At 33.6% G+C, this 27,149-nt stretch overlaps 1 protein-coding gene across 2 annotated transcripts in view; it reads right to left on the reverse strand.

The window, feature by feature from the left end:
* Gycalpha99B (guanylate cyclase 1 soluble subunit alpha 2) overlaps positions 1-27,149 on the reverse strand; it is a 671,156-nt gene that overhangs the window by 542,564 nt on the left and 101,443 nt on the right. For both annotated transcript variants that reach the window (XM_065366355.1, XM_065366356.1), the window contains exon 3: positions 22,616-22,686. In XM_065366355.1, coding sequence (XP_065222427.1) covers positions 22,616-22,686 — 71 coding nt within the window. The remainder of the gene's footprint in view (positions 1-22,615; positions 22,687-27,149) is intronic.

Genomic DNA, 27,149 nt, shown 5'->3' on the forward strand with positions numbered 1-27,149 from the left:
ATTTCAGACCACTGCACCATGCCTCTGCCTGTTGCAAAAAACAACCAAGAATTCTTCAAACGGAATCCGCAAGTTCAGAGAATAGCGTCGATCAAAACAGTACGATTTCAATTGATATTCGACTCTCGAATATCGTGTACAGAATATTGCTCGTCTCAACTGAACCATGATGAGGGCGACCTTTATGAAAATTGCAGCATTTCTACACATCATCGTTCGTAATCACCTTCATTATACGTAATTCAATTGGTGCCCTGTTGTGTTGGCGGATACATTATCAAATAATACTAATTCGCGTAGTTGGTCGTGTGTCGTGCCAGTTACATCTGGGCCCACGAAATGGAGGGATTAGGGAGGATATTACATACATATAGATACACGTACATCGTATTATAGGATGCAGAACGAAGAAGAGGAGACGAGTATACACTGCGAGGTAATATTAGGTATGTATACAGAGGACACAAACACACGCCAAGCCCTATAGCCGGACTCGAACCCATTATTGAGAATTGATTGATGTTTAAACCTTCAGGTTATGCTGGGAGTTGGGTACTTAACATGTCACCGTCGCGGGGCCGCGTTCTGTTCATAAATCACCGAAGCTAAATTTCCCTTATGATTTATAGTTTATCGACGACGACGACGACGATGGAGGAATGAGCGAGCCAACGAACAAAAAGGATACACAGGGTGAGAGAGACGACTCTCTGTGGCAATCGTACGAATATGAGACAGTTATTTTAACCTTAATGTCATTTTTGAAATAAGGCTCGGTCGATTCCATAGTCTGGCTAATAGATATATTCGAGTGGACGTCACGACGACCTACAGGTAGCAAGTATAGGTAGGCTTAGGTACCTACAGAAATAGACGAGCTAAGGGGTGAGATAGGATAAGCTGAGGGTAGAGTAAACGTTGGCAAAATATTGTGGTGGGCAGAAGATTGCGAAATATATCGTAAAAGGCACCCTCTTGCGTGGCTATATATACATACACAGGTGAATTTCCAAAAGGGGAGGATGAGACGGTATACGAAATAAACCAACTGTTGCACATCGTCGTCGGACACGACAGCGACAGCAAACGATACACGTTAAATGCAAAATAATGTCGATGAAAATACATTCAGCTGTGTACGAGAAGATGTCGAAGTGGAAGTAGAGCTAGTTTAGTATTTTTTTCACTACGGTTTTTTTCCTACGCCGAGATTAATTACCCGAAAGAGGCGGTTCTTTTCGAAAACTTTTCTCTTTTCCTCGAGCTTAATTCAATTAAATTGTTGTACCGGGGCCGAGCGAGGCACACGAGAGACGATGAAGAAGAAGGCAACTCGAGTAAAATAAACACTACAGCGGAATCATTAAAAATCACTTTACAACTAGTGTGTTTTTTTAGCGCTGCTTTTTTGGATTTTTTTTCCTTTTTCGCTACAAGTAAACTTTCTTCTTATTCGCATTCGTAATTATATTTCATCCGCTGTCAAAAACGCGACACCCGTATGATAATTTAATGTTTCAAAATCACGCAAAAGAGCTTTAGTTCTAAGTTTTGGAAAAAGTTTTTCATAATTAGATGAGCGAAAATGTTTAAAGAAGTTAGCGACTAAGTATGCTTTCGTAGCGCCAATTCCACGCTCCCTTTCGGACCATTATTACTCGACTTTTCACTGTTTGAGTTTATTAAATAAACTTCTTTTTAAACCCCTTTTTACTTTTCGTTTTTACTTTTTTTTTCTTTTTTTTTTTGATCTCTCTTTCTCACTCCGGCATAAAAGAGACTCATTTTTACGTAGTATTCTTTGAAATATTTCCCTTATATTTTTGAAACGCGTTGCCCCACCACACGTCACGATGGAAAACATCGCGCCTCTAAAGTTAAATACCGAATGCCTCATTGGCTCATTCAATTACCGAGAACAAATTAATTTCTTTGAGTTGCCAGAGCGGAATTCTAATGAAATAGTATTTTTCACTTTTTCTCGTTTTTCCCAATTCGAACATCCTCCTACTGCAAAAGTTGCGTTGATTGTTCGACTGTTCGTTCGTCGTCGAATCGAGTTTTAATTTTATTTTTCAATAGGTAACCTTAATAATTAGATTTTTCACAGCGCTGCAGACGATGTCGATGGCGAAGGACAAGAGAGTACGTGGATTAAGAGCGATGAGGCAATCTTTTATAGTGTTAATAAAAAGCTTATTGTAGCTTGAATTACAAATGACAAGTAGGTATTCTCGATAATAGTGATGCGATTATATAGAAATTTTTGTCAAAGATGAAACGAAAATAGAATTGAGAAAAACGAAAACTAAAATCAATCGGCATCAATCGGCAGAAGAAATTTTGCCGAGGAAAATAATTATTTCGGATGGATTTCTTGAATACAATATAGGAGAGGAGTGTGTAGGCAGATTGAAAAGAAAACCAATACGTACGAGGATAAATAATATCAACTTACCTGTCTATTTATAGAAGTAGAAAAATAAGCTCACGAAATAGTAGGTATAAAGGCTACGTACGAGTAAAGTTGGATGAGAATGAAAGAATATAGAAATAAGTGATTGAAGGATTTCGACTAAATGAAAAAAAAAAAAAAAAAAATGATTGGAAGAAGCAAAACGATGTATTTTTTAAATTGAAAAAAAAATAATAAATAGATTGTTTCAAAAGAACTGGAGAACAGAATGGGGTAAGTCATCAAACATAAATAACCTGCCAAAGCTCTCTCACTAAACATTTACCTACTTAAAAAATTACTGAAAATTACGGGTCATTCTCGGGAAATTACCAGCAATGACATAAAAGAGTATCAGTTTGTATGAGTTTGAGATATTGATTGACTGGGTAAGTATATTTCTAGCCCTTGTCCTCAAAAAAATTTGCCCCAATACAAAATGGCGGCCATTTTGATTGACAGCTGTCAGCCGAAATCGCACATTTTGTGCGTTCCAACACGAGAGTAGCATCCAATTTTTTAAACCGTACAAAGGTAGATTGATACAGCAGGCAACAATTCATCACTTGTCAAAATTGCAAGTGCCAAAGTGCATTTTTCGATTGTTGGTGAATTTTTGAAAATCAAATTTAGGCCAAAAATGAGGGGAAGAATCAAAATCTTACCAAAGTGACCAAGAAATCTGAAATTTGGGACACACCCTATTTTCGATTTGCCAAATCGATTGGAAACTATTTCAGATCGTTTAGAGTAGTTCTGGAGTCTCCAGCAGATTTTTGAAACTTGAAAATCCCACAAAATTTCATGAAATGGAGCTGGAAAGCCGAAATTCATTCTGCAAACTAATTTCAATACGCTATGAAGTCGACTGCAGGTGGATTTCAAGTCGTTTTGGAGTCTCAAGCGAATTTTTTGGAAATTACTGGAGCCTCCGGCAGATTTTTAAAACTTTACTAGCAAACCCGTTAATCGCGCATACTGCGCGATTCTTCAAAACATGAATGTATATTTTAAAAATTCACTAACTAATACTTAAAATGATCACAAAGTGTATACATATAAAATTTTTTAACGCTTCCTCAACTTTGAAATCAGCTTTGGAACCTCTTGTAATCAAAGAATTATCTTCTTTCAAAATACATATAGCATAGGTATGTACTTGAAAAAATGAGCTTAACTTTTTCAAAAAGAATTGCGAAAAGGTATTTTTTTGACAATTATCATCAAAAAGCTTTTTTTTCAATTGTCAAAATTTTGCTTTTTGGCAAAAATTGATAAAAAAATCTTGCTTTTATTAAAATTTGTAAAAAATCTTCAGCTTACTTTTTTCCCCCAAAAAATTGTTCAAAAATCTACCTGTTTTGCCAGAAATTGTTGATTGATAATCACTAAAAAGTTTTACTTTTTTCTCAATACATAATTATTGAAAAGTCATGAAATGGTGTTTCTTTGCTTATATCCAATTCTCAAAAAACTCTCTTGGCTAACATTGTGATTCTTGCTTTTCACCAAAAATTGTGAAAGATAATGTGCCTTTTTCAAAAATTAAAAGAAAAAGTTTGTTTTATTGCAAAAAATGCCAATAGGTACTTAATTTCAACTTTTCTCACCAAAAATTACCCTGAAGCATCACCTTTTCTCCAAATACGTATTCTAAAAACACTCAATCATTCTCATCAAAAATCAAAATAATGTCCCATTTTCCAATAAAAATTGCGAAAAAGTACCTATTACCTTTCTTTCCAACAATTGGCAAAAAGTCCTGGTTTCATTTCTTAACTTTTACAAAAATGTTCACTTATTGCAAACTCTTACGAAAAATACCAAAAAAAGACTCGTTTTTTACCCTATAGTTATAATAAAAGTGACAAAAATAAGTACAAAAAAAATACATAATTTTTTTTGTTGATAACTACCAAAATTTTGACAATCTTTCTTGTTTTTCACCAAATCAACAATCTCGTTTTTTTTTAATTTACAAAAATTTATTGTTTTTAGTAACAAAAAAATCCTTTTTTTAATCAGAAATCACCAAAAATCTCAGTAATTCTTTTGCTGTTTGCTAAGATTGTTAAAGCCTCGACTAAAATGATTCAATCTGCTGCACATCTACATTCTACATAAATTGGTAAAAACTTTCAACCTTGTATAATGACTCAATCTGCGCGCTCCCTGCCCCTACACAAATGACTCGTTCATGTGCGCAAATTGTGAAGATCTTTAACCTGAATTTATTTTATTTATTGAATAATCACTTACTAAGTATCCATGATACATGGGTACTTTGTAAGTTTTAATTTTCAATGCCTCCATGATGCTTTTTTTGTGGATGGATGATTACTTATGAAGTCTCCATGATTCATGGGAATTTTGTAAATCACCATTCGACCTATCACAAAATTTTGAGCTTTCGCTTAGCTTTTACAGTCAACTTTCAAAATTGTTTTTCTGTCAAAAATTGTTTTTGATCTTTCAAGGTACAATATAGGTACCTAAGTAATTTTATGTACACATTGAGGATGCATAAGATCAATTATTGAACTTTTTTCAGCTCACAATGCAACCATTTGTACTTTCAACATAAACCTGCACACCTACACTTTAAAGCTTTCTATTGATATCTACATCGTTCATGAAAATCAGTTCAGCAGTTTATTTATTTAATAAGCTTATATCCAGCTTTTTCAAGTTCTGTGTTAAACATTTGCAAATTTTCTCTAAAGCCTGCCAAGATTTATCTTTTTGTAAAGCTCTTTCAAAGTACATACATAATATATAGTTACTTCTGTGTATTCATCAAATACGCAGAGTATAGGTCAAATATTGCATGTCACAAAATTTTGAACTTTACCTTAACTTTTACCATCAACATTTGAAAATTTCTAAAAAAAGTTAAGCAAAACCTCAAAACTTAGTGACATGTGGTATTTCACCTAAAATAACAACCTCTTGATAGAAAGGCTTCAAAGTGTAGATGTGCAAGTTCATGTTGAAAGTATGAAGATTTGAAGAATTGTGTAGTAAGCTTAAAAAAGTTCAATAATTGATTAGGCCGTATTTTTAATGGGTAGACAAAAATACTTATGTTGTACCCTGAAAGATCCAAGTTAAAATCAATTTTTTGTTGTAATTTCACTTCACATTTTAAAATTTAGTAAATGGTGTTTTGAGCTTTTTTAGCTCATGGTGAAAATTGTTGAACTTTCAACATAAACCTGCATATCTACTATTTAAAACCTTTCTATCAAGTGGCTGTTTATCAAAATCAGTTCAGCCGTTGCAGAGATCTTGCTGTGACAAAAAACTGTTATAATGAACTTTCAAACATTCCCTGAACTTTTGCTGGCAATTTTCCAAAGTTTTTTACTGTCTAGAATGGTTTTTTAGTGATGATCTATCAAAGTACAATCTGTATATTTTTTTACACATCAAATAAGATCAAATACTACATGGCTAAAACTTTCAAGCTTCCACATAGCTTTGACCACAGACTTTTGTAATCTTTTTTTCTTCAAGATTTTGTCTTTTTGTGATGCTCTTTTAAGGTATATAATATACGTACTGTTTCGTATACGTTGAAACCATTGAGTATAGGGTTAACATCAATTATTGAGCTTTTTTGAGCTTATGGCACAACTTTTTTTGTAAAAATTTTTCTTTGACATTGGACTTCTTTTGAGGCTCTTTCAAGGTATAATATATGTACTTCTTTGTATAGATCAAATGGGCAGATTCTCAAAACCATGACAAAATGAGATTTTTGAGCTTTACAGCACAACTTTTTTGTAATCTTTTTTTTTGACATTGGACTTCATTTGATGCTCTTTCAAGGTATAATATACGTATGTACTTCTCTGTATATGTCGAATGCACCACGTATAGGCTAAAATCAATTATTGAGCTTTTTTGAGCTTTAAGGCACAACTTTTTTGTGAACTTTTTTCTCCAATATTTGGCTTCTTTCGATGCTCTTTCAAGGTATAATGTACATACTACTGTGTATTATACAGAATGCGCTACGTACATATAGGATAAAATCAATTGTTGAGCTTTTTTGAGCTTTACGGCGAAACTTTTCGAACTTTTGATTAAAACCTGCACATCTACTGGTCAAAAGCTTTTTTTTGAGACACCGTCGAGCAAAATTGGTTCAGCCATTGCTGAGATCTTACAGTCAAAAGAATCCAGTCATAATTGAGCTTTTTTGAGCTTTTTACAGCACAGCTTTTTTTGTAAACATTTTTCTTCAACATTAGACTTCGTTTGATGCTCTTCAAGGTATAATATACGTACTTCTCTATATATATCGAATACACTACGTATAGGCTAAAATCAATTATTGAGCTTTTCTGAGCTTTAAGGCACAGCTTTTTTGTGAACTTTTTTCTTCAACATTTGACTTCTTTCGATGCTCTTTCAAGGTATAATATGCATACTACTGTGTATACATCGAATGCGCTACGTATAGGCTAAAATCATTTATTGAGCTTTTTTGAGCTTTAAGGCGCAACTTTTTTGTAAACTTTTTTCTTCAATATTAGACTTCTTTCGATGCTCTTTCAAGGTATAATATACGTACTTCTCTGTATACATTAAATGCGCTACGTATAGGCTAAAATCATTTATTGAGCTTTTTAGAGCTTTAAGGCGCAACTTTTTTGTAAACTTTTTTTTTCAACATGTAACTTCTTTTGATGCTCTTTCAAGTTATAATATACGTACTACTGCATATACGTCAAATGCGCTACGTAAAGGCTAAAATCAATTATTGAGCTTTTTTGAGCTTTTCGGGACAACTTTTTGAACTTTTGATAAAAACCTGCACATCTACGGGTCAAAAGCTTTTTTTTGAGACTTCGTTGATCAAAATCGGTTCAGCCGTTGCTGAGATCTCAGAGTCAAAAGAATTCGGTCATAATTTTAATATACATATATAGGCTAAAATCATTTATTGAGCTTTTTAGAGCTTTAAGGCGCAACTTTTTTGTAAACTTTTTTTTTCAACATGTAACTTCTTTTGATGCTCTTTCAAGTTATAATATACGTACTACTGCATATACGTCAAATGCGCTACGTAAAGGCTAAAATCAATTATTGAGCTTTTTTGAGCTTTTCGGGACAACTTTTTGAACTTTTGATAAAAACCTGCACATCTACGGGTCAAAAGCTTTTTTTTGAGACTTCGTTGATCAAAATCGGTTCAGCCGTTGTTGAGATCTCAGAGTCAAAAGAATTCGGTCATAATTTTAATATATAGATGAGGTTGGAAAGCCGAAATTCATTCTACAAAACAATTTCTATACGATATGAAATCGACTGCTAGTAAATTTCAAGTCGTTTTGGAGCCTCCAGGGACTTTTTGGAAATTCCTGGCGCCTCCAGCACATTTTTGAAGCTTCAAATGCAGTTGAAAAGCCAAAATCCATTCTGCCAAATAATTTCAATACAATATGAAGTCAACTGCAAATGGATTTCAAATCCTTTTGGAGCATCCAGTGACTTTTTTGAAATTTCTGGAGCCTCCAGCACATTTCTGAAACACCAAATGCAGTTGAAAAGGCGAAATTCATTCCGCAAACTGATTTCAATACGCTACGAAGTCGACTGCAGGTGAATTTCAAGTCGTTTTGGAGTCTCCAGCGACTTCTTGAAAATTACTGGAGCCTCCAGTAGATTTCTGAAACTTGAAATTTTCATTAAATTTCATCAAATGAAGATGGAAAGCTGAAATTGATCAAATGAAAGTGGAAAGCCAAAATTTAGTCTGCATGCCAATTTTAGCACTCCCTGAAGTCGACTTCAGGTGGGTGTCAGTCATTTTGGAGCTTCCAGCGACTTTTTGAAAAATCCTGGAGTCTCCAGCAGATTTTTTAAACTTGAAATTTTCATAAAATTTCATCAGATCAAGATGGAAAACCGAAATTTTTCTGCTCTTCAATTTTAGCACTCTCTGGAGAAGACTTGAGGTGGATTTCAGTCATTTTGGAGTCTCCAGCGACTATCTGAAAATTTCCTGGGGTCTCCAGCAGATTCTTGAAACTCTGCAAACTAATTTTAATATGCTATGAAGACGACTGCTGGTGGATTTTAAGCATATAGTTTCTAACCACCAGCAACTTTTTAGAAATTACTGGAGCCTCCAGTAGATTTTTGAAAATTATTATTTCTACAAAATTTCAAAATTTCGCTACGAAGTCGGCTGCAGGTGGATTTCAAGTCGTTTTGGAGCCTCCAGTGACTTTTCAAAAATTCCTGGAGTCTCCAGCAGATTTTTGAAACTTGAAATTTTCATAAAATTTCGTCAAATCAAGATGGAAAGCCGAAATTTACTCTGCTCTCCAATTTTAGCACTCTCTGGAGAGGACTTCAGGTGGGTTTCAGTTATTTTGGAGCCTCCAGCAACTTTTAGAAAATTCCTGGACTCTCCAGCAGATTTTTGAAATTCTTCAAACTGATTTTAATTTGCTATGAAGACAACTGCAGGTGGATTTCAAGTAGTTTTGAAGCTTCCAGCGACTTTTTCAAAATTACTGGAGCCTCCAGTAGATTTCTGAAACTTGAAATTTTCACAATATTTCATCAGATGAAGATGGAAAGCCAAAATTTACTCTGCTCTCCAATTTTAGCACTCTCTGGAGACGACTTAAGTTGGGTTTGAGTCATTTTGAAGCCTCCATCAACTTTTTGAAAATTCCTGGAGTCTCCAGCAGATTTTTGAAACCCTGCAAACTAGTTTTAATATGCTATGAACGACCACGGGTGGGTTTCAAGTCATTTTGGAGCTTCTAGTGACTTTTTGAAAGGTTGTCTGGCGTTTTTTGAAAAATTCAAATTTTCTAAAAGTAGTTGAAAGCTTTAAAATCAATTGAAACCACCATGCAGTCGACTTCATATCGTGTTGAAATTAGTTTACGAAGTGAATTTCAGCCTGCTAACTCCATTTAATAAGAAGTTGTGAAAATTTCAAGTTTCAAAAATGTGGTGGAGACTCCAGTAATTTTCAAAAAATCGCTGGAGGCGCCAAAATGACTTGAACCCAGCTGAGGTGGTCTTCAGAGGGTGTTACAATTGGAGTGAAGAGTAAATTTCGGCTGTTTATTTCCGTTTGATGAAATTTTGGAGAAATTTCAACTGTCAAAGATCTACTGGAGGCTCCAGTAATTTTCAAAAAGTTGCTGGAGGTTCCAAATTGGCTTAAAATCCACCTGCAGTTGACTTCGCATCGTCTTGAAATTAGTTTGCAGAATGAATTTCGGCTTTTCAACTCTATATTTTGATAAAATATTGTGGAAATTTCGAGTTTCAAAAATCTGCCGGAGGCTCCAGAACTGCTCAAAATGATTCAAACCCGTTTCCAGTCGATTTGGCAGGTCGAAAATAGGATATATCCCAAATTTCAGCTTTCTAGGTCAATTTGGTAAGATTTTGATTTTTTTCTCTCATTTTTGGCCTTAACTTAATTTTCAAAAAATGTACCCAAAATTTTAAAAAAATTACCTATCGAATGTTTTCCTGATCCTCAAATTTATTCATCATAGAAAACAGATTAAATGTTTGGAATCCGCAGATGCTGAGACTGACTGCGGAGGAAACGAGGATTGTCTAAAAACAAAGCTCCAATTTTTCAAACTTTTTTCCTGCCAACTCGAATAAATTAGAAAATTTCGAAAACGAATTCTCTTCTAATTACCTCGCACATTATTTTATATCACGCTCGAATGCTCATTTCGCAATTCCTATCGGTAATACTCTACCTTTAATTCTCGCACACGCCATATCTTTGAAAAACTTTTTCCATTTCGGTATAAAATTTAAAACCGCAAATATACCCACTACCCAGACCTATACAGACTCGAAACGGGAAATCCCATTATATACATCACGCCGCGTCGACCGAAAAAGAAAAAAATATTCAAAAACCGTAATGAAAAAGCCCTCGGGCCTCATTATACCGCATCGATATTAAAAGCAACATCCACGAAAATTTTCCACCCGGATGATACCCCGCCCCAACTCACCTCATGCCACACAGAAAAAGATTCCCCAATATAGCAGCAGCCCACCACAGACATAGTTGCGAAGCATGAACAGGAGCATAGCAGGTCACATTATACAAGATGTAACGTTGTGTATAGCCATAATATCGAGGTTAAAATTAAAATGAAAAACTATGAACGATGTAGTATCTACCAAATAAATACCCAGACGATAAGAAGCGAGCTGATGTATATGTATAAGTAGTATACGTATTAGCGAAGCGTATAAATATTTTGGATGTCTGAAGAGAAGAGGCAGCAGCAGGAGCTGGAAGACGCGTAGAAAGGAAGCAATAAAGGTCCCTCTAAGGAAATAATTTACTAATAACTTTGAAAGCTGGTGCGTTTGCTTTGCTGTGTATAGTACTCGTATTTATGCAAAGGGGGTAATGGCTCGTGACAGCCAAGACCTAAAATCTATATTGACCGCTAATATCGTTCGTTATGAGAACTTTTCTCCAGGCTGCCGCCGTCGACGACGATGACGATGCTAGCAGACGCGACGTTTTGTTATTAATTCGATAATAGTATAAGCGAACGTTAGTCTTATTAAAGTCAGTGGGATAGTTATAATATGGGTGAATCTTGAAGTATATTGTACATTATGTCGTTGTGTCTGGCTCTGTACAGCATGTTCAATAATTTTTGATCTGCGAAAATGTCAGAAAAGATGTACAAAAGTTTGAAAAAAATCAGTCGTGAATTTTTTCGTCATTTTCATAACGCAAATGTGACATTTCCCAATTCATTATTAACAATTGAACATGATTCGTTCGCGAACGATTTGATCAAAAGTGAAAAATCAATCGCAAAACTTGCCACTACACAAGCCATCAATAAAAGTTCAAGTTCGTTCGTTTGAAAAGATTCGCTCAGAAATAATGAATCATTCGCGAACGACTAAATTACTCGAGAAATCGAATGAAATAATCAATGTTCAACTACTCAATGAGGCAAAAGACAAAACAAAAATTATTTCATCTGCCATGCAATGAAAACTCGAAAGTATTTCGTTCGCGAACGATTTGCTCAGAAGAGAAAAATCATTCGCGAACGAATGAATCACCAATCAATCAAACCAGATAAGAAATCATACCATGAAACTTGAAATTAGAAACTATTGACAAAAATTGGGATCGATTTCGTTCGCGAACGATTTGCTCAGAGGGGAAAAATCGTTCGCGAATGATTGAATTTGCAGGTTCTGAAAATTCAAATTACGTTGGTCTCGATGAAATGACCAAATTAGACAGTTTGAATTCTATCATCAAAAATTGGACCCAATTCGTTCGCGAACGTTTGCTTACAACTGATTAATTATTCGAAAATGACCGAATCATCTTCAAGTAAATCAAATCCAGTGAAAAATGACGCAACGTGGCGGAATTTCGTTTTTTAAAAAATATATCAATGAGAATATTGACTATTTGTTCGCGAACGATTCGCTTGGAAACGATGAATCATTCAAGAGCGACTGATGAATCACTTGAAAACCGAATTAGATAGTACATGAACGTGACCACAAAAAATGAACAATTCATTGATCTATCAATAAAAATTGTGCACGATTCGTTCGCGAACGATTTGCTCAGAAACTATGAATCATTCGAGAACAACCGAATTATTTATAAATCGAATCAGATCACAAATGACAATACAGAAATTCTCCATAAATGGACAATGATTCGTTCGCGAACGATTTGATCAGACGAGAAAACTTGCTTGCAAATCGAATAATTCCATGAAAAATCAAATCAGGTGAGCATAATACAACAAAACTTGACCGTTTCTAACACAGTCATAAAAATGGGACTCAATTCGTTCGCGAACGATTTGATCAGACAAGAAAAAATGCTCGCGAAGGGATTATTTCATGAAGAATCAAATTAGGTGAAGATAATACGACAAAATTTAATCGTTTTGATCATACCCACAAAAATAGAAATCAATTCGTTCGCGAACGATTTGCTCGGAACTGATGAATCATTCGAGAACGACCGGAATACTTCAAAATCAAAGGGTACGACAGGACAAAAGAAACCACTATTCAATTATTCAATAAAATTGTGAACGATTCGGTTGCGAACGATTCGGTTGCGAACGATTCGTTCGGCGGGAAAAAAATCGTTCACGAACGAAAAAAATTGTTGAAAAATCAAATTAGATGAAGATGATACGATAAAACTTGACCATTTTAAACATACTATCAAAAATGAGACTCAATTCGTTCGCGAACGATTTGCTCAGCACCGATAAATCATTCGAGAACAATTGAAATACTTGAAAATCAAATGGGTAGGGTACGACAGGAGAAAAGAAACCCACTTTTCGATTAATCAATAAGAATTGCGAACGGTTCGGTCGCGGAACGATTCGTTTAGTGGAAAAAAATCGTTCACGAACGAAAGAAATTGTTGAGAAATCAAATTAAGTACATGAAGATGATACGCAAAACTCGACCATTTTGAACACCCCAACAAAAATGTTACTCAAATCATTCGCGAACGAATTGATTCGTGTAAAAGACTCGTTCGCGAACGAATAGATTCATTTACTTCATTTTTGGAAAATCATTCACGAACGAGTCAAATTTTTTTTGGTGAATCATTCGCGAACGAATTGAATAATTTTTGGAGAATCATCCGCGAACGAATCGAATTATTTTTGGTGAATCATTCGCGAACGAATCGATTCATTTACTTCATTTTTGGCGAATCATTCGCGAACAAATCAAATTATTTATGACGAATCATTCGTGAACAAATTGAATAATTATTGACAAATCTTACGCGAACGGATTGATTGGTATAAGTGACTCGTTCACGAACGAATTGATTCATTTGCTTAATTTTTGGTGAATGATTCACGAACGAATTGGATAATTTTTGACGAATCATTCGCGAACGAATTTAATAATTTTTGACAAATCTTTCGCGAACGGACTGATTGTAGTAAGTGACTCGTTCGCGAACGAATTGATTCATTTGCCTGATTTTTGGTGAATCATTCACGAACGAATTGGATAATTTTTGGAGAATCATTCGTGAACGAATCGAATTATTTGTGGAGAATCTTTCGCGAAAAGATTGATAGGTATAAGTGAATCGTTCGCGAATGAATCGATTCATTTACTTCATTTTCGATGAATCATTCACGAACGGATCGAATTTTTTCTTTGAATCATTTGCAAACAAACTGAATAATTTTTGGAGAATCATTCGCGAACGAATCAAATTGTTTTTGGTGAATCATTCGCAAACGAACAGATTCATTTGCCTAATTTTTGGTGAATCATTCACGAACGAATTGCGTAATTTTTGGAGAATCATTCGTGAACGAATCGAATTATTTGTTGTGAATCTTTCGCGAACGGATTGATAGGTGTAAGTGAATCGTTCACGAACGAATCGATTCATTTACTTCATTTTCGGTGAATCATTCACGAACGAATCAAATTTTTTTGTTAAATCATTCGAGAACGACCAAAATTGTACTTGAAAATCAAATGGGCACGGTACGACAGGAAAAAAGACACCACTTTTCATTTACCTATTCAATAAAAATTGTTGACAATTCGGTCGCGAACGATTCGTTCGGTGGAAAAAAAATCGTTCACGAACGAAATGAATTGTTGAAAAATCAAATTAGGTGAAGATGATACTTACTTACCACAAAACTTTACCGTTTTGAAAACACTAACAAAAATGAAACTCAATTCGTTCGCGATCGATTTGCTCAGAATTGACAAATCATTCGCGAACGACCGAAATCGGTCCTTAAAAATCAAATTAGGTACGAAAAAAATTATTAAAAAGTCAAATTGTGTGCATTTGCAACGATGTTAATCCTATTATCAAAAACTGGACATGATTCGTTCGCGAACGAATCGCTCGTAGGGAAAAATCGTTCGCGAACGAATGAATCACTGAAAAATCGAATTAGTTGTTGATGATATGACGATACTCGACTGTTTTAATCACATCGTGAAAACACTCGACCCAATTCGTTCGCGAACGATTCGCTCAGAATCGATAAATCATTCGAGAACGACTGAATCACTAGCCAAAGTTTTTTTTCAGATTCGTGAAAAAAATTGAAGATGATCATTGTTCGCGAATGATTTTCTCGTAGGTGAAAAAATCGTTCGCGAATGAACGAATCACTAAAGAATCAAATTAGCTGAAAATGCCATAAAAAAAACTTGACGTTCCATGTATGAGAAACACCTGAACCATACTTGGGCTAAGAAATCCAACTTTTCCCATCACCAGGGCATCTTCATTCAATAAAAACAACAACAACAACACACGAATAAATAAACACACAGCTAAAACTTATGAAACACACAGTATGCTATGCCTACAAAGATGCTGGGCATACTCCAGCTCTTCCTCCTATTCTCTATCGAAGGTGGAGATCTAAGTGGTAAAAACGCTGATGCGTGAGTGTTGCAGAAGAGCCGAAGAATGGAGTCAGAGACATTCGAGAGAAGAAAAATAAACATGCTGCAGCATACCATACGCACACGTATAGTAGATCGTAAAAATATTTACAGCCTGATGTAATTCTATAATTTATTATTGTATTTGGCAATTTAGCATTTTTCCGTATTATTAAGTTATGTGGATTTGTTTTTCGATGTTGAAAAATTTTCGCGATCATAAAAAAAGTTTTTCTCTTCGTCATCCGCAGCCTACTCACTCTCGTTCTTTATTCCTGCACTTTTCAGAGTACCAGTAGTATATATGAGCTATGAATACCACAATGTAATATCAACCATGCTCATTTTTAAAGAGGTACTATCAGTATCGTAGTATGGTTTGAAAAACTTTGTAATAATTTCATTTTACGTTTTGTTGTTTCGTGTAGCATCATAAATTAAGTTTTGAAAGGCTGCCTCCTGCACCCTTGCTTGCAAGTTGAAACTTTTTTATAGCGGTAATAACTTATATTATATATATCTAAAGGCTTCATCGTCTTTATGACGGAATTCCAATTTCCATGTACTGCCATAGCCAGCCAACGCGATGTAATAATATTTCGCCGCATTGCAGTTGGAAATTAATTCAATTATACAAATACCAACTCTCATCCAAGTATCTATACATAGAGAGACCAATTACACGACTCGAATATACCGACAACGTCGAATAAAAAAATATAAAAAAAATCATGGAAAATGAAAAATGAAAAAAAAATACAACATCCAACAAATCAAATCAAATTCAAACATCTAAATCAAATTTTTTGCACTGTCGGACGTTAACGTTTAAAAAAATAAAATAGCATAGTATTTCAGCCAATAAAAATCTCCGCCGACATTATGGCTCGTAAAATAATTTTTAAAATCCGCGCTCATAATATAAAAATACGAATAACGTTTCAATCGCACCCCTCGGCATTATAAAAGTTGAAAATCTGAAAATAAAGCCGACCACCGGAGCATACCCTCGTACCCAGCCAACCGATGCGACGCGGAGCACAGTACACGTTGCAGGCTCTCTGGTTTTAATTAATATCGTGCCATAAACTCGACTCGACTCGATCACGTTTCCACCAATGAGAAAGTGTAACGATATTATATAGGATTTATACGGCTCCTATCCGAACTATCAAATATCCACAGGTTTTTAAGGTATGGTCTCTCTCTCTCTCTCTCTCTTATACTTATTGTTAGGTAGGTACTCTTCGAGTCGCGAAAAAAGATGTACACTTTCGTGCAAGCTGTCGCATCGCCATCCAGCCTCAGCTACTCCCCTGTGCTGATTTTTTTTTTGTTCAATGCCTGCTTTTATTTTATCCCCTTTATTTTTAGCTGCGATGCTGCTGGCGTACAAGCTCAATTAGGAAATAAAAAATTGATATAAAGCTGTTTATCGTACGAGTATTTTCATCAGCCACGATGATATACGAAATAGGCTACGAATCGAGAGAAGCACTAAAATTCCTAATAACGCCACAAGTACCAAACCATACGGAGATGTCGTAAATATCGTCGAGAAATACGTATACCTATTTCAAAAGTTGCTGTGGATAAGGCTGAGTGCTGACTGAATTTTACCCGAGCAAATTCGTACTGTTTCCTTCTTTTTCGATGGTGATTAAATCATACCAGCGTGAATTTCGAATCACCCTTCCTATATAGGTAATTTTCATTTCTCACATTGATTTTAAGGAATCATTCTGAACGAGAAGGATAGTACCTTAAAGAATCTTGAGAGCGAACTCGTGGTTATCAGATGAAAAGAAGGTTAGGTACCTACTTAAAGAATAAGATGGATATTCATAAAGTTACTATATAATAGTACATCGTTATAACTATAGAAATGCTCGAAATTTCAACTTCATCTCTCGATACTTCGACTTTATTTCGCCAAAGTGATTAGGATAAGGACCCACGAACCAAAGGTGTTTGAAAACGAGTCGATATCTAGCTTCACTCAACAATGGAACTACTCCACTCGGTTGGCTCGAAATTGAAGGATCGTGTTGAAAAAAAAGAACTCGTAATCAACGTTTGAGTGTAATAGGTCGATTTTCTCACTCCTCAGATTCTCCCAATTTTGACATGTTCTCCAGGAAAATGTAAAAATTAATTCGGTACAGGTAAGTACCCGGGAAATGTCTTTCACACTCCCCTTTTGGTGGTTCAATGAACGAAATTTGATCTTCACGGATTCACCTGTCGAGATCGAAATATTAAGTCACTTTTTTTGAAACAGCAATTTGATCTGCTTACAATCGAATCGAATCGATCACAAACGAATCGAATTATTTTCGGTGAATCATTTGCGAACGAATTGATTCGTATAAATGACTCGTTCGCGAACGAATCGATTCATTTACCTCATTTTTGGCGAATCATTCACGAACTAATCGAATTATTTTCGACGAATAATTCGCGAACGAAATGAATAATTTTTGACAAATCTTTCGCGAACGGATTAATTGGTAGAACGAATTGATTCATTTTCCTAATTTTTGGTGAATGGTGAATCATTCACAAACCAATTGAATAATTTTTGGAGAACCATTCGCGAACGAATCAAATTATTTTTGGTGAATCATTCGCGAACGAATTGATTCGTACAAGTTACTCGTTCGCGAACGAATCGATTCATTTACTTCATTTTTGGCGAATCATTCACGAACGAATTGGATAATTTTTGGTGAATCATTCGCGAACGAAATCGATTTTTTTTTTGGTTGAATCATTCGCGAACGAATCAAATTATTTTTGGTGAATCATTCGCGAACGAATTGATTCGTACAAGTGACTCGTTCGCGAACGAATCGATTCATTTACTTCACTTTTGGCGAATCATTCACGAACGAATTGGATAATTTTTGGTGAATCATTCGCGAACGAAATCGATTTTTTTTGTTGAATCATTCGCGAACGAATTGATTCGTACAAGTGACTCGTTCGCGAACGAATCGATTCATTTACTTCATTTTTGGCGAATCATTCACGAACGAATTGGATAATTTTTGGTGAATCATTCGCGAACGAAATCGATTTTTTTTTGTTGAATCATTCGCGAACGAATCCAATCATTTTTGGTGAATCATTCGCGAACGAATTGATTTGTTCAAGTGACTCGTTGGCGAACGAATCGATTCATTCACTTCATTTTTGGCGAATCATTCACGAACGAATTGGATAATTTTTGTCGAATCATTCGCGAACGAATTGAATAATTATTGACAAATCTTTCGCGAGCGGATCGATTGGTATAAGTGACTCGTTCACGAACGAATTGATCATTTGCTTAATTTTTGGTGAATCATTCACGAACGAATTGGATAATTTTTGGAGAATCATTCGTGAACGAATCGAATTACTTTTGGTGAATCTTTCGCGAACGGATTGATAGGCATAAGTGAATCGTTCGCGAACGAATCGATTCATTTACTTCATTTTTGGGGTCGAATCGATTTTTTTTTTGTTGAATCATTCGCGAACAAACTGAATAATTTTTGGAGAATCATTCGCGAACGAATCAAATTATTTTTGGTGAATTATTCGCGAACAAATTGTTTCGTATAAGTGACTCGTTCGCGAACGAATCGATTCATTTACTTCATTTTGGCGATTCATTCACGAACAAATCAAATTATTTTTGACGAATCATTCTCGAACGAATTGAACAATTTTTGACAAATCTTTCGCGAACGGATTGATTGTTGTGAGTGACTCGTTCACGACCGAATTGATTCATTTACCTATATTTGGTGAATCATTCACGAACGAATTGGATAATTTTTGGAGAATCATTCGTGAACGAATCGAATTATTGTTGGTGAATCTTTCACGAACGGATTGATAGGTATAAGTGAATCGTTCGCGAACGAATCAAATTATTTTTGGTGAATTATTCGCGAACAAATTGTTTCGTATAAGTGACTCGTTCGCGAACGAATCGATTCATTTACTTCATTTTGGCGATTCATTCACGAACAAATCAAATTATTTATGACGAATCATTCTCGAACGAATTGAACAATTTTTGACAAATCTTTCGCGAACGGATTGATTGGTATGAGTGACTCGTTCACGACCGAATTGATTCATTTACCTATATTTGGTGAATCATTCACGAACGAATTGGATAATTTTTGGAGAATCATTCGTGAACGAATCGAATTATTTTTGGTGAATCTTTCACGAACGGATTGATAGGTATAAGTGAATCGTTCGCGAACGAATCAAATTATTTTTGGCGAATCATTCGCGAACGAATTGATTCGTATAAGTGACTCGTTTGCAAACGAATCGATTCATTGACTTCATTTTTGGTGAATCATTCACGTGCGAATTGATTTTTTTTTTGCTGAATCATTCGCGAATGAATCAAATTATTTTTGGCGAATCATTCTCGAACAAATCAAATTATTTTTGACGAATCATTCTCGAACGAATTGAACAATTTTTGACAAATCTTTCCCGAACGAATTGATTCGTATAAGTGACTTGTTCGCGAACGAATCGATTCATTCACTTCATTTTTGGCGAATCATTCACGAACGAATTGGATAATTTTTGGAGAATCGTTCGTGAACGAATCGAATCATTTTTGGTGAATCTTTCACGAATGGATTGATAGGTATAAGTGAATCATTCGCGAACGAATCGATTCGTTGACTTCATTTTTGGTGAATCATTCATGAACGAATCGAATTATTTTTGACGAATCATTCGCGATCGAACTGAATAATTTTTGACAAATCTTTTGCGAACGGATTGCTTCGTATAAGTCACTCGTTCACGAACGAATTGATTCATTTACCTAATTTTTGATGAATTCACGAACGAATTGAAAAATTTTTGGTGAATCATTCGCGTACAAATCGATTTATAAAATTCGTTCGTGAATGGTTCTTTAAAAAATTAATCGATTCCTTCATGAATGATTCCCTTAAATGAATCAATATACTCTCACAAACAATTCACCGAGAATTGAATCAATTTATACGTAAACAATTTCTTTGAAAACAGATCCACTTGTTAATAAACGATTCGTAAGGAATGGTGGAAGCTTCGTGAGATTTCAAGTCGAGGTTCAAAAAATTAAAAAAAAAATTGTCGCTGGATAAACTTGGAAGCTTTGAGACTTTGGAAATTGATTATGATGTCGAAATGTCCGGCTGGTAGCCCAGTAGTGAAATTTCAAATTTGATCAAAATCGGTTCAGCCGTTCTTGGGAAATTCAATTTTAATGAATTTTGTGCAAAGTCGCCCCATGAACATTTCCGTAAGCTCAATTTTGTTGTGATTAAGCTCGAAAGCTATAAAATCGCAATTTTCAACTTTTCAGTCGCTCAGTAGAACTCTAAAAGTGATCTTGAATTTTGATGGAAATGACCTGCTAGGTCGACGCAGAATCTCAATTACCGACTATTTTTAAGAAAGAGGGGCAATTTTTCCAAAAAGTGGGTGGAATCAAAAAACTAGGTACAATTTTTTCAGAAACACTCCCTTTTTGAGGGCTCATATCTCCCCTTCAAGGGCACATGTGAAGTGGACAATTTTTTTTGAGTACCTACCTTTCAACGTTGAAATACTTCGACAAAGTACGAATAAGAAAAAAAAAGAGAAAAATTTTGTCAAATTACTCAGGTAAGTACCCAAGATGAAAAGAAAATTAATTTTTTTTTAATATCAGTTGAATTTTCGAGTTTGAAAAGTATAAAAATTGAAATTTGGGCCTTCCTTTATCACTTCGAAATTCAAACATTTCCCAGTCAACGAGAACTACCTAAGCTAACTCAGTCTCCAAAATTCAATTCGAATACCCTATCAAAGTCATCGACAACCATTCGTTTCAATTTTCAAGTCTTCTAATCGTGTTAAGGTTTGTTCTCGTGAGCTACACTTGGAAATTAGCATAACAAAAACTCCATTCTACTACACATCCATCTATATATGTGCGACTTGATCTGAACGACACAACAAAAAATACAGAGGTATACCCTACCATAATTCTAAATTCGATTATAAACCACGTAAGAGGTTGAAAGAAGCCAATTCCGAGCTCAAAATTGACTCGGTTTCCGATTCGGGTTTTCCAAACGAATGAAATAACATTAACTTTGATTCTACCTCTTCAACGATACACACCGATTCGATTTTCTTTCTTATTTTTTTATGCGAATCGTATACCTACCTACCTACCTACCTATATAGTAAAACTTGGCTACGTTTATTTCATATTATATATATAGTGTATGATCTTGTTTTACAAAATGTGCTTGAAATTCGTCGTAATCGAAACGTACGCGTACATATAAGGATTATAGCGATTGTTATGACGCATCTTACCCCTTTCTGACAGCCATCTGCCGAGCAAGACGCGTGTGAGAGTGAGCATAAAATCGTACGAGAATGGTTTTCTTACGTGGTATTTTAGGAGTGATTTCGTTGGCGCACAGAAACTCGTTATTTTTATGAAAAAGAAACCATCGCGTAGAAGAGATCTTCGTCCAAATACAATTTGTTTTTACGATTATGTATCGAAATAACGCTTTAGTCGAAATAATACCAAGCAGTATCGAACTTTAATTGGTTGTAAGTTGTTCGTTATGTTGAACGAAATCCATACCAAGAGGAACGTAAACGTAAACATAACCCATCCATATGATATTATTGAAGGTATATCTACAGCAGGTATACTTTTTCCTCTCCTATACATGCAGTTCTCCCATAAATAAACACCTACGATTCAATGTGAAAATTCTCTCTTTCGATAAAATCGACAAACGCCTGCACCTTTGAATCTGCTAAAAAAAAAAAAAAATACGTAAAACCACTACCGACGATTTAATTAAACTATTAATCGTTCAACGAGCTAATTCCACCCAATCAATGACCATAAACAATTAATTATCGTCTCCGGTACGATCAACGCTATAATAACCTGTGTGTTTGCGAAACAGATCAATCAAAAAACAGATTCGCCTCAACAACCCACCAGGTAGAATCTACTCTGTATAAATATGGGGTAGAAAACGCGATGCGATGAATCACCTCACAGCTCGCAATAAGGATTTTTACTGGCAAAGTTTTTAATTCGCATTTGACGTGTAAATGAAAATTTCCAACGGGCTATTTAATTTGTTCATTCGGCGTTTCGAAAAATTCGACGGTAAAAAAAAAACGTTGAAAAAAGCTGCAGGAAATAATTCACCAACAGAAACACTCGAATATAAAAGACTCGATCCTTGGAAGAAAAAAATCCCGGGTAAAAAACGAGAAAATGATAATGAGATACACTCTCATTTTTCAATATGTACTTTTTTTTCGAGTGAACCGATTTTTTGCCCTGTTTTTTGTGTCCTGTAGAAAGTGTTACAATAAACAAATTTATGGGTACGCATATTTTTTCTGATTGTGAGTATATGAAAATGCAACCCTACTTCCCCACACTCTCTCTCTCTCTTCCTGTACTACATTATTTCGATCCTTTGAATTAAATCACGAGTATAGTGATACTTATTGTTGGGTTGACAACCAAATGGAGTTTCCAGTCGATAGATTTTTTTTTCAAAATACCTATACCTAGAGCTACTTATGTAGTAACCATGTGTGTAAAATAACATATAGGTAGGTAAATGAAGTACTTACAATAAAAAACTAAATCGAGCATATTCGTCTTCTTGAACTGCACATTTTAAAGCGGACTGTAATTTTTCATTCTGTAAAAATAAAAATAAAAACCATTCGTATCAACGTGTGTATACAGCTAAGGTAAAAAATTACAAATACTATACAAAGAATAAGCAACTCGATGAATAATTAACGAAGGTAAATGAATACGAATGGAGTTCACCTCCTCACCAATGCTCAGTGGAGGGGTAAGTGTGGTGAGAAATGAGACAAGTATTCGTATATTTTTTTGTGGGGGAGGGGGTATATATTATGTAGATACTATCAAGAGGATAAATAAATGAAGTGAGAGACGAAAACCCCGATTTTTTCCCCATCAGTTATCGACAGAGAAAAATACTCCAAAGTGGATGTTTAAAAATAGGTAAGTTGAAGTTGAATGTACGAAGTCAATCTTAAGAATTTTGTACTTATGATTATTTCTCAAAAACTTCATAACTACATAAGTATATAGAAATAAATAATATGCAGTAATTATCCTTCGAATTTGAAGCTGTGCAAACAGATCCTCTCCTTAGAATTACAAAATATATAATACAACTACTCATTGTCAGCATCATAGTGTTTTAATATGATAGGATTGAATAAACATTGAATCACAATTGAAATTAATTTTTCATTAGGTATGTTAAAATTAATTTCATAATGAAATTGAAACAAATTTCAAATTCAAATGATTTTGTATCAAAATTTAACATGAATCATATCTTAAAATCAGAATGAATTTTGAATTAAAATTAGTATGAATTTTGAATTAAAATTAGAATGAGTTTTGAATCAAAATTGGAATGAATTTTGGAATCAGAATTGGAATGAATTTTGGAATCAAAATTGGAATGAATTTTGGAATCAAAATTAGAACGAATTTTAGAATCAAAATTATAACGAATTTTAGAATCAAAATTGAAGACGTCATAGCAAAAAGGACATATGTGTGAAAGTTGTATTCTGAGAAAAAACAGTTTGAAAGTTTGAGTGCTTGTGAAGTTTAGAAATGTGCATATTTGAACATGGTGACGATTTTATCTTATTTTCCCACTATCTCACTATAGGAAATGCATGAATCGTCAGTCTGGAGGAAACTGATGTGTTAGCGGTAAGCGCTCAAACATTTCAAATTATATGTCCTTTTTGAAGCGAAAAATTGACCAATTTTTTTTTTTTATTAAAAAATGTTTTGAGCAAGTTTTTGGATTTAAATCAGGTAAATAACGGTTGATAACACAAAATCGACCATGAGTAACCCATTACCTGTGAAAAAAGATCGCTATGTTAAAGTAAAAAAAAAAATAGCAAAAACGAAAAGTTTTTTTGGCCAATTTTTTTTTATTGATTTAAAAATTTTTTGAACAATTTTTTGGATTTAAACCAGGTAAATAATGGTTGACAACACAAAATCGACCATAAGTAACCCATTATCTCTGAAAAAGTAAATTTTTAATCGACTTCGCAGTTTTAAAATGGCGATAGCTCACCGGTTTTTTGACTTTGTGAAGTGGGGGTGGTCTCATATGATAGAGGAAGGTCTGAAGAATAACAATATGGATTCGTCTCAAAAAGGACATATGTGTCATATATACCCCTTTTTGTTATGACGTCTTCAATTGGAATGAATTTTGAATCAAAATTGGAATGAATTTTGAATCAAAATTGGAATGAATTTTGAATCAAAATTGGAATGAATTTTGAATCAAAATTGGAACGAATTTTTAATCAAAATTGGAACGAATTTTGAATCAAAATTGGAATGAATTTTGAATCAAAATTGGAATGAATTTTGAATCAAAATTGGAATGAATTTTGAATCAAAATTGGAATGAATTTTGAATCAAAATTGGAATGAATTTTGAATCTTAATTGGAACGAATAATTTTGGAATCAGAATTGGAATGAATTTTGAATCAAAATTGGATGAATTTTGAATCAAAATTGGATGAATTTTGAATCAAAATTAGAATGAATTTCGAATCAAAATTAGAATGAATTTTGAATCGAAATTAGAATGAATTTTGAATCGAAATTAGAATGAATTTTGAATCAAAATTAGAATGAATTTCAAATCAAAATTAGAATAATATGAATGTCGAGTCAAAATTAGAATGAATTTCGAGTCAAAATTAGAATGAATTTTGAATCAAAATTGGAATGAATTTTGAATCTTAATTGGAACGAATTTTAGAATCAGAATTGGAATGAATTTTGAATCAAAATTGGATGAATTTTGAATCAAAATTAGAATGAATTTCGAATCGAAATTAGAATGAATTTTGAATCGAAATTAGAATGAATTTTGAATCAAAATTAGAATGAATTTCAAATCAAAATTAGAATAATATGAATGTCGAGTCAAAATTAGAATGAATTTCGAGTCAAAATTAGAATGAATTTTGAATCAAAATTGGAATGAATTTTGAATCTTAATTGGAACGAATTTTAGAATCAGAATTGGAATGAATTTTGAATCAAAATTGGATGAATTTTGAATCAAAATTAGAATGAATTTCGAATCGAAATTAGAATGAATTTTGAATCGAAATTAGAATGAATTTTGAATCGAAATTAGAATGAATTTTGAATCGAAATTAGAATGAATTTTGAATCGAAATTAGAATGAATTTTGAATCGAAATTAGAATGAATTTTGAATCAAAATTAGAATGAATTTTGAATCAAAATTAGAATGAATTTTGAATCAAAATTAGAATGAATTTTGAATCAAAATTAGAATGAATTTTGAATCAAAATTAGAATGAATTTTGAATCAAAATTAGAATGAATTTCAAATCAAAATTAGAATATGAATGTCGAGTCAAAATTATAATGAATTTCGAGTCAAAATTAGAATGAATTTCGAATCAAATTGGAATGAAGTTCGAATCAAAATTGGAATGCGTTTTGAATCAAAATTAGAATGAATTTTGAATCAAAATTAGAATGAATTTTGAATCAAAATTAGAATGAATTTTGAATCAAAATTAGAATGAATTTTGAAGCAAAATTAGAATGAATTTTGAATCAAAATTAGAATGAAGTTTGAAGCAAAATTGGGATGTATTTTGAATCAAAATTGGAATGAAGTTTGAATTAAAATTAGAATGAATTTTAAATCAAAATTGGGATGAATTTTGAATCAAAATTAGAATGAAGTTTGAATGAAAATTGGAATGAATTTTGGAATCAGAATTGGAATGAATTTTGGAATCAAAATTGGAATGAATTTTGGAATCAAAATTGGAATGAATTTTGGAATCAAAATTAGAACGAATTTTAGAATCAAAATTATAACGAATTTTAGAATCAAAATTGAAGACGTCATAGCAAAAAGGACATATGTGTGAAAGTTGTATTCTGAGAAAAAACAGTTTGAAAGTTTGAGTGCTTGTGAAGTTTAGAAATGTGCATATTTGAACATGGTGACGATTTTATCTTATTTTCCCACTATCTCACTATAGGAAATGCATGAATCGTCAGTCTGGAGGAAACTGATGTGTTAGCGGTAAGCGCTCAAACATTTCAAATTATATGTCCTTTTTGAAGCGAAAAATTGACCAATTTTTTTTTTTTATTAAAAAATGTTTTGAGCAAGTTTTTGGATTTAAATCAGGTAAATAACGGTTGATAACACAAAATCGACCATGAGTAACCCATTACCTGTGAAAAAAGATCGCTATGTTAAAGTAAAAAAAAAAATAGCAAAAACGAAAAGTTTTTTTGGCCAATTTTTTTTTATTGATTTAAAAATTTTTTGAGCAAATTTTTGGATTTAAACCAGGTAAATAATGGTTGACAACACAAAATCGACCATAAGTAACCCATTATCTCTGAAAAAGTAAATTTTTAATCGACTTCGCAGTTTTAAAATGGCGATAGCTCACCGGTTTTTTGACTTTGTGAAGTGGGGGTGGTCTCATATGATAGAGGAAGGTCTGAAGAATAACAATATGGATTCGTCTCAAAAAGGACATATGTGTCATATATACCCCTTTTTGTTATGACGTCTTCAATTGGAATGAATTTTGAATCAAAATTGGAATGAATTTTGAATCAAAATTGGAATGAATTTTGAATCAAAATTGGAATGAATTTTGAATCAAAATTGGAATGAATTTTGAATCAAAATTGGAACGAATTTTGAATCAAAATTGGAACGAATTTTGAATCAAAATTGGAATGAATTTTGAATCAAAATTGGAATGAATTTTGAATCAAAATTGGAATGAATTTTGAATCAAAATTGGAATGAATTTTGAATCAAAATTGGAATGAATTTTGAATCAAAATTGGAATGAATTTTGAATCAAAATTGGAATGAATTTTGAATCTTAATTGGAACGAATAATTTTGGAATCAGAATTGGAATGAATTTTGAATCAAAATTGGATGAATTTTGAATCAAAATTGGATGAATTTTGAATCAAAATTAGAATGAATTTCGAATCAAAATTAGAATGAATTTTGAATCGAAATTAGAATGAATTTTGAATCGAAATTAG

Source organism: Planococcus citri, chromosome 5 (assembly GCF_950023065.1).
Source record: "Planococcus citri chromosome 5, ihPlaCitr1.1, whole genome shotgun sequence".
Taxonomy (NCBI): domain Eukaryota; kingdom Metazoa; phylum Arthropoda; class Insecta; order Hemiptera; family Pseudococcidae; genus Planococcus; species Planococcus citri.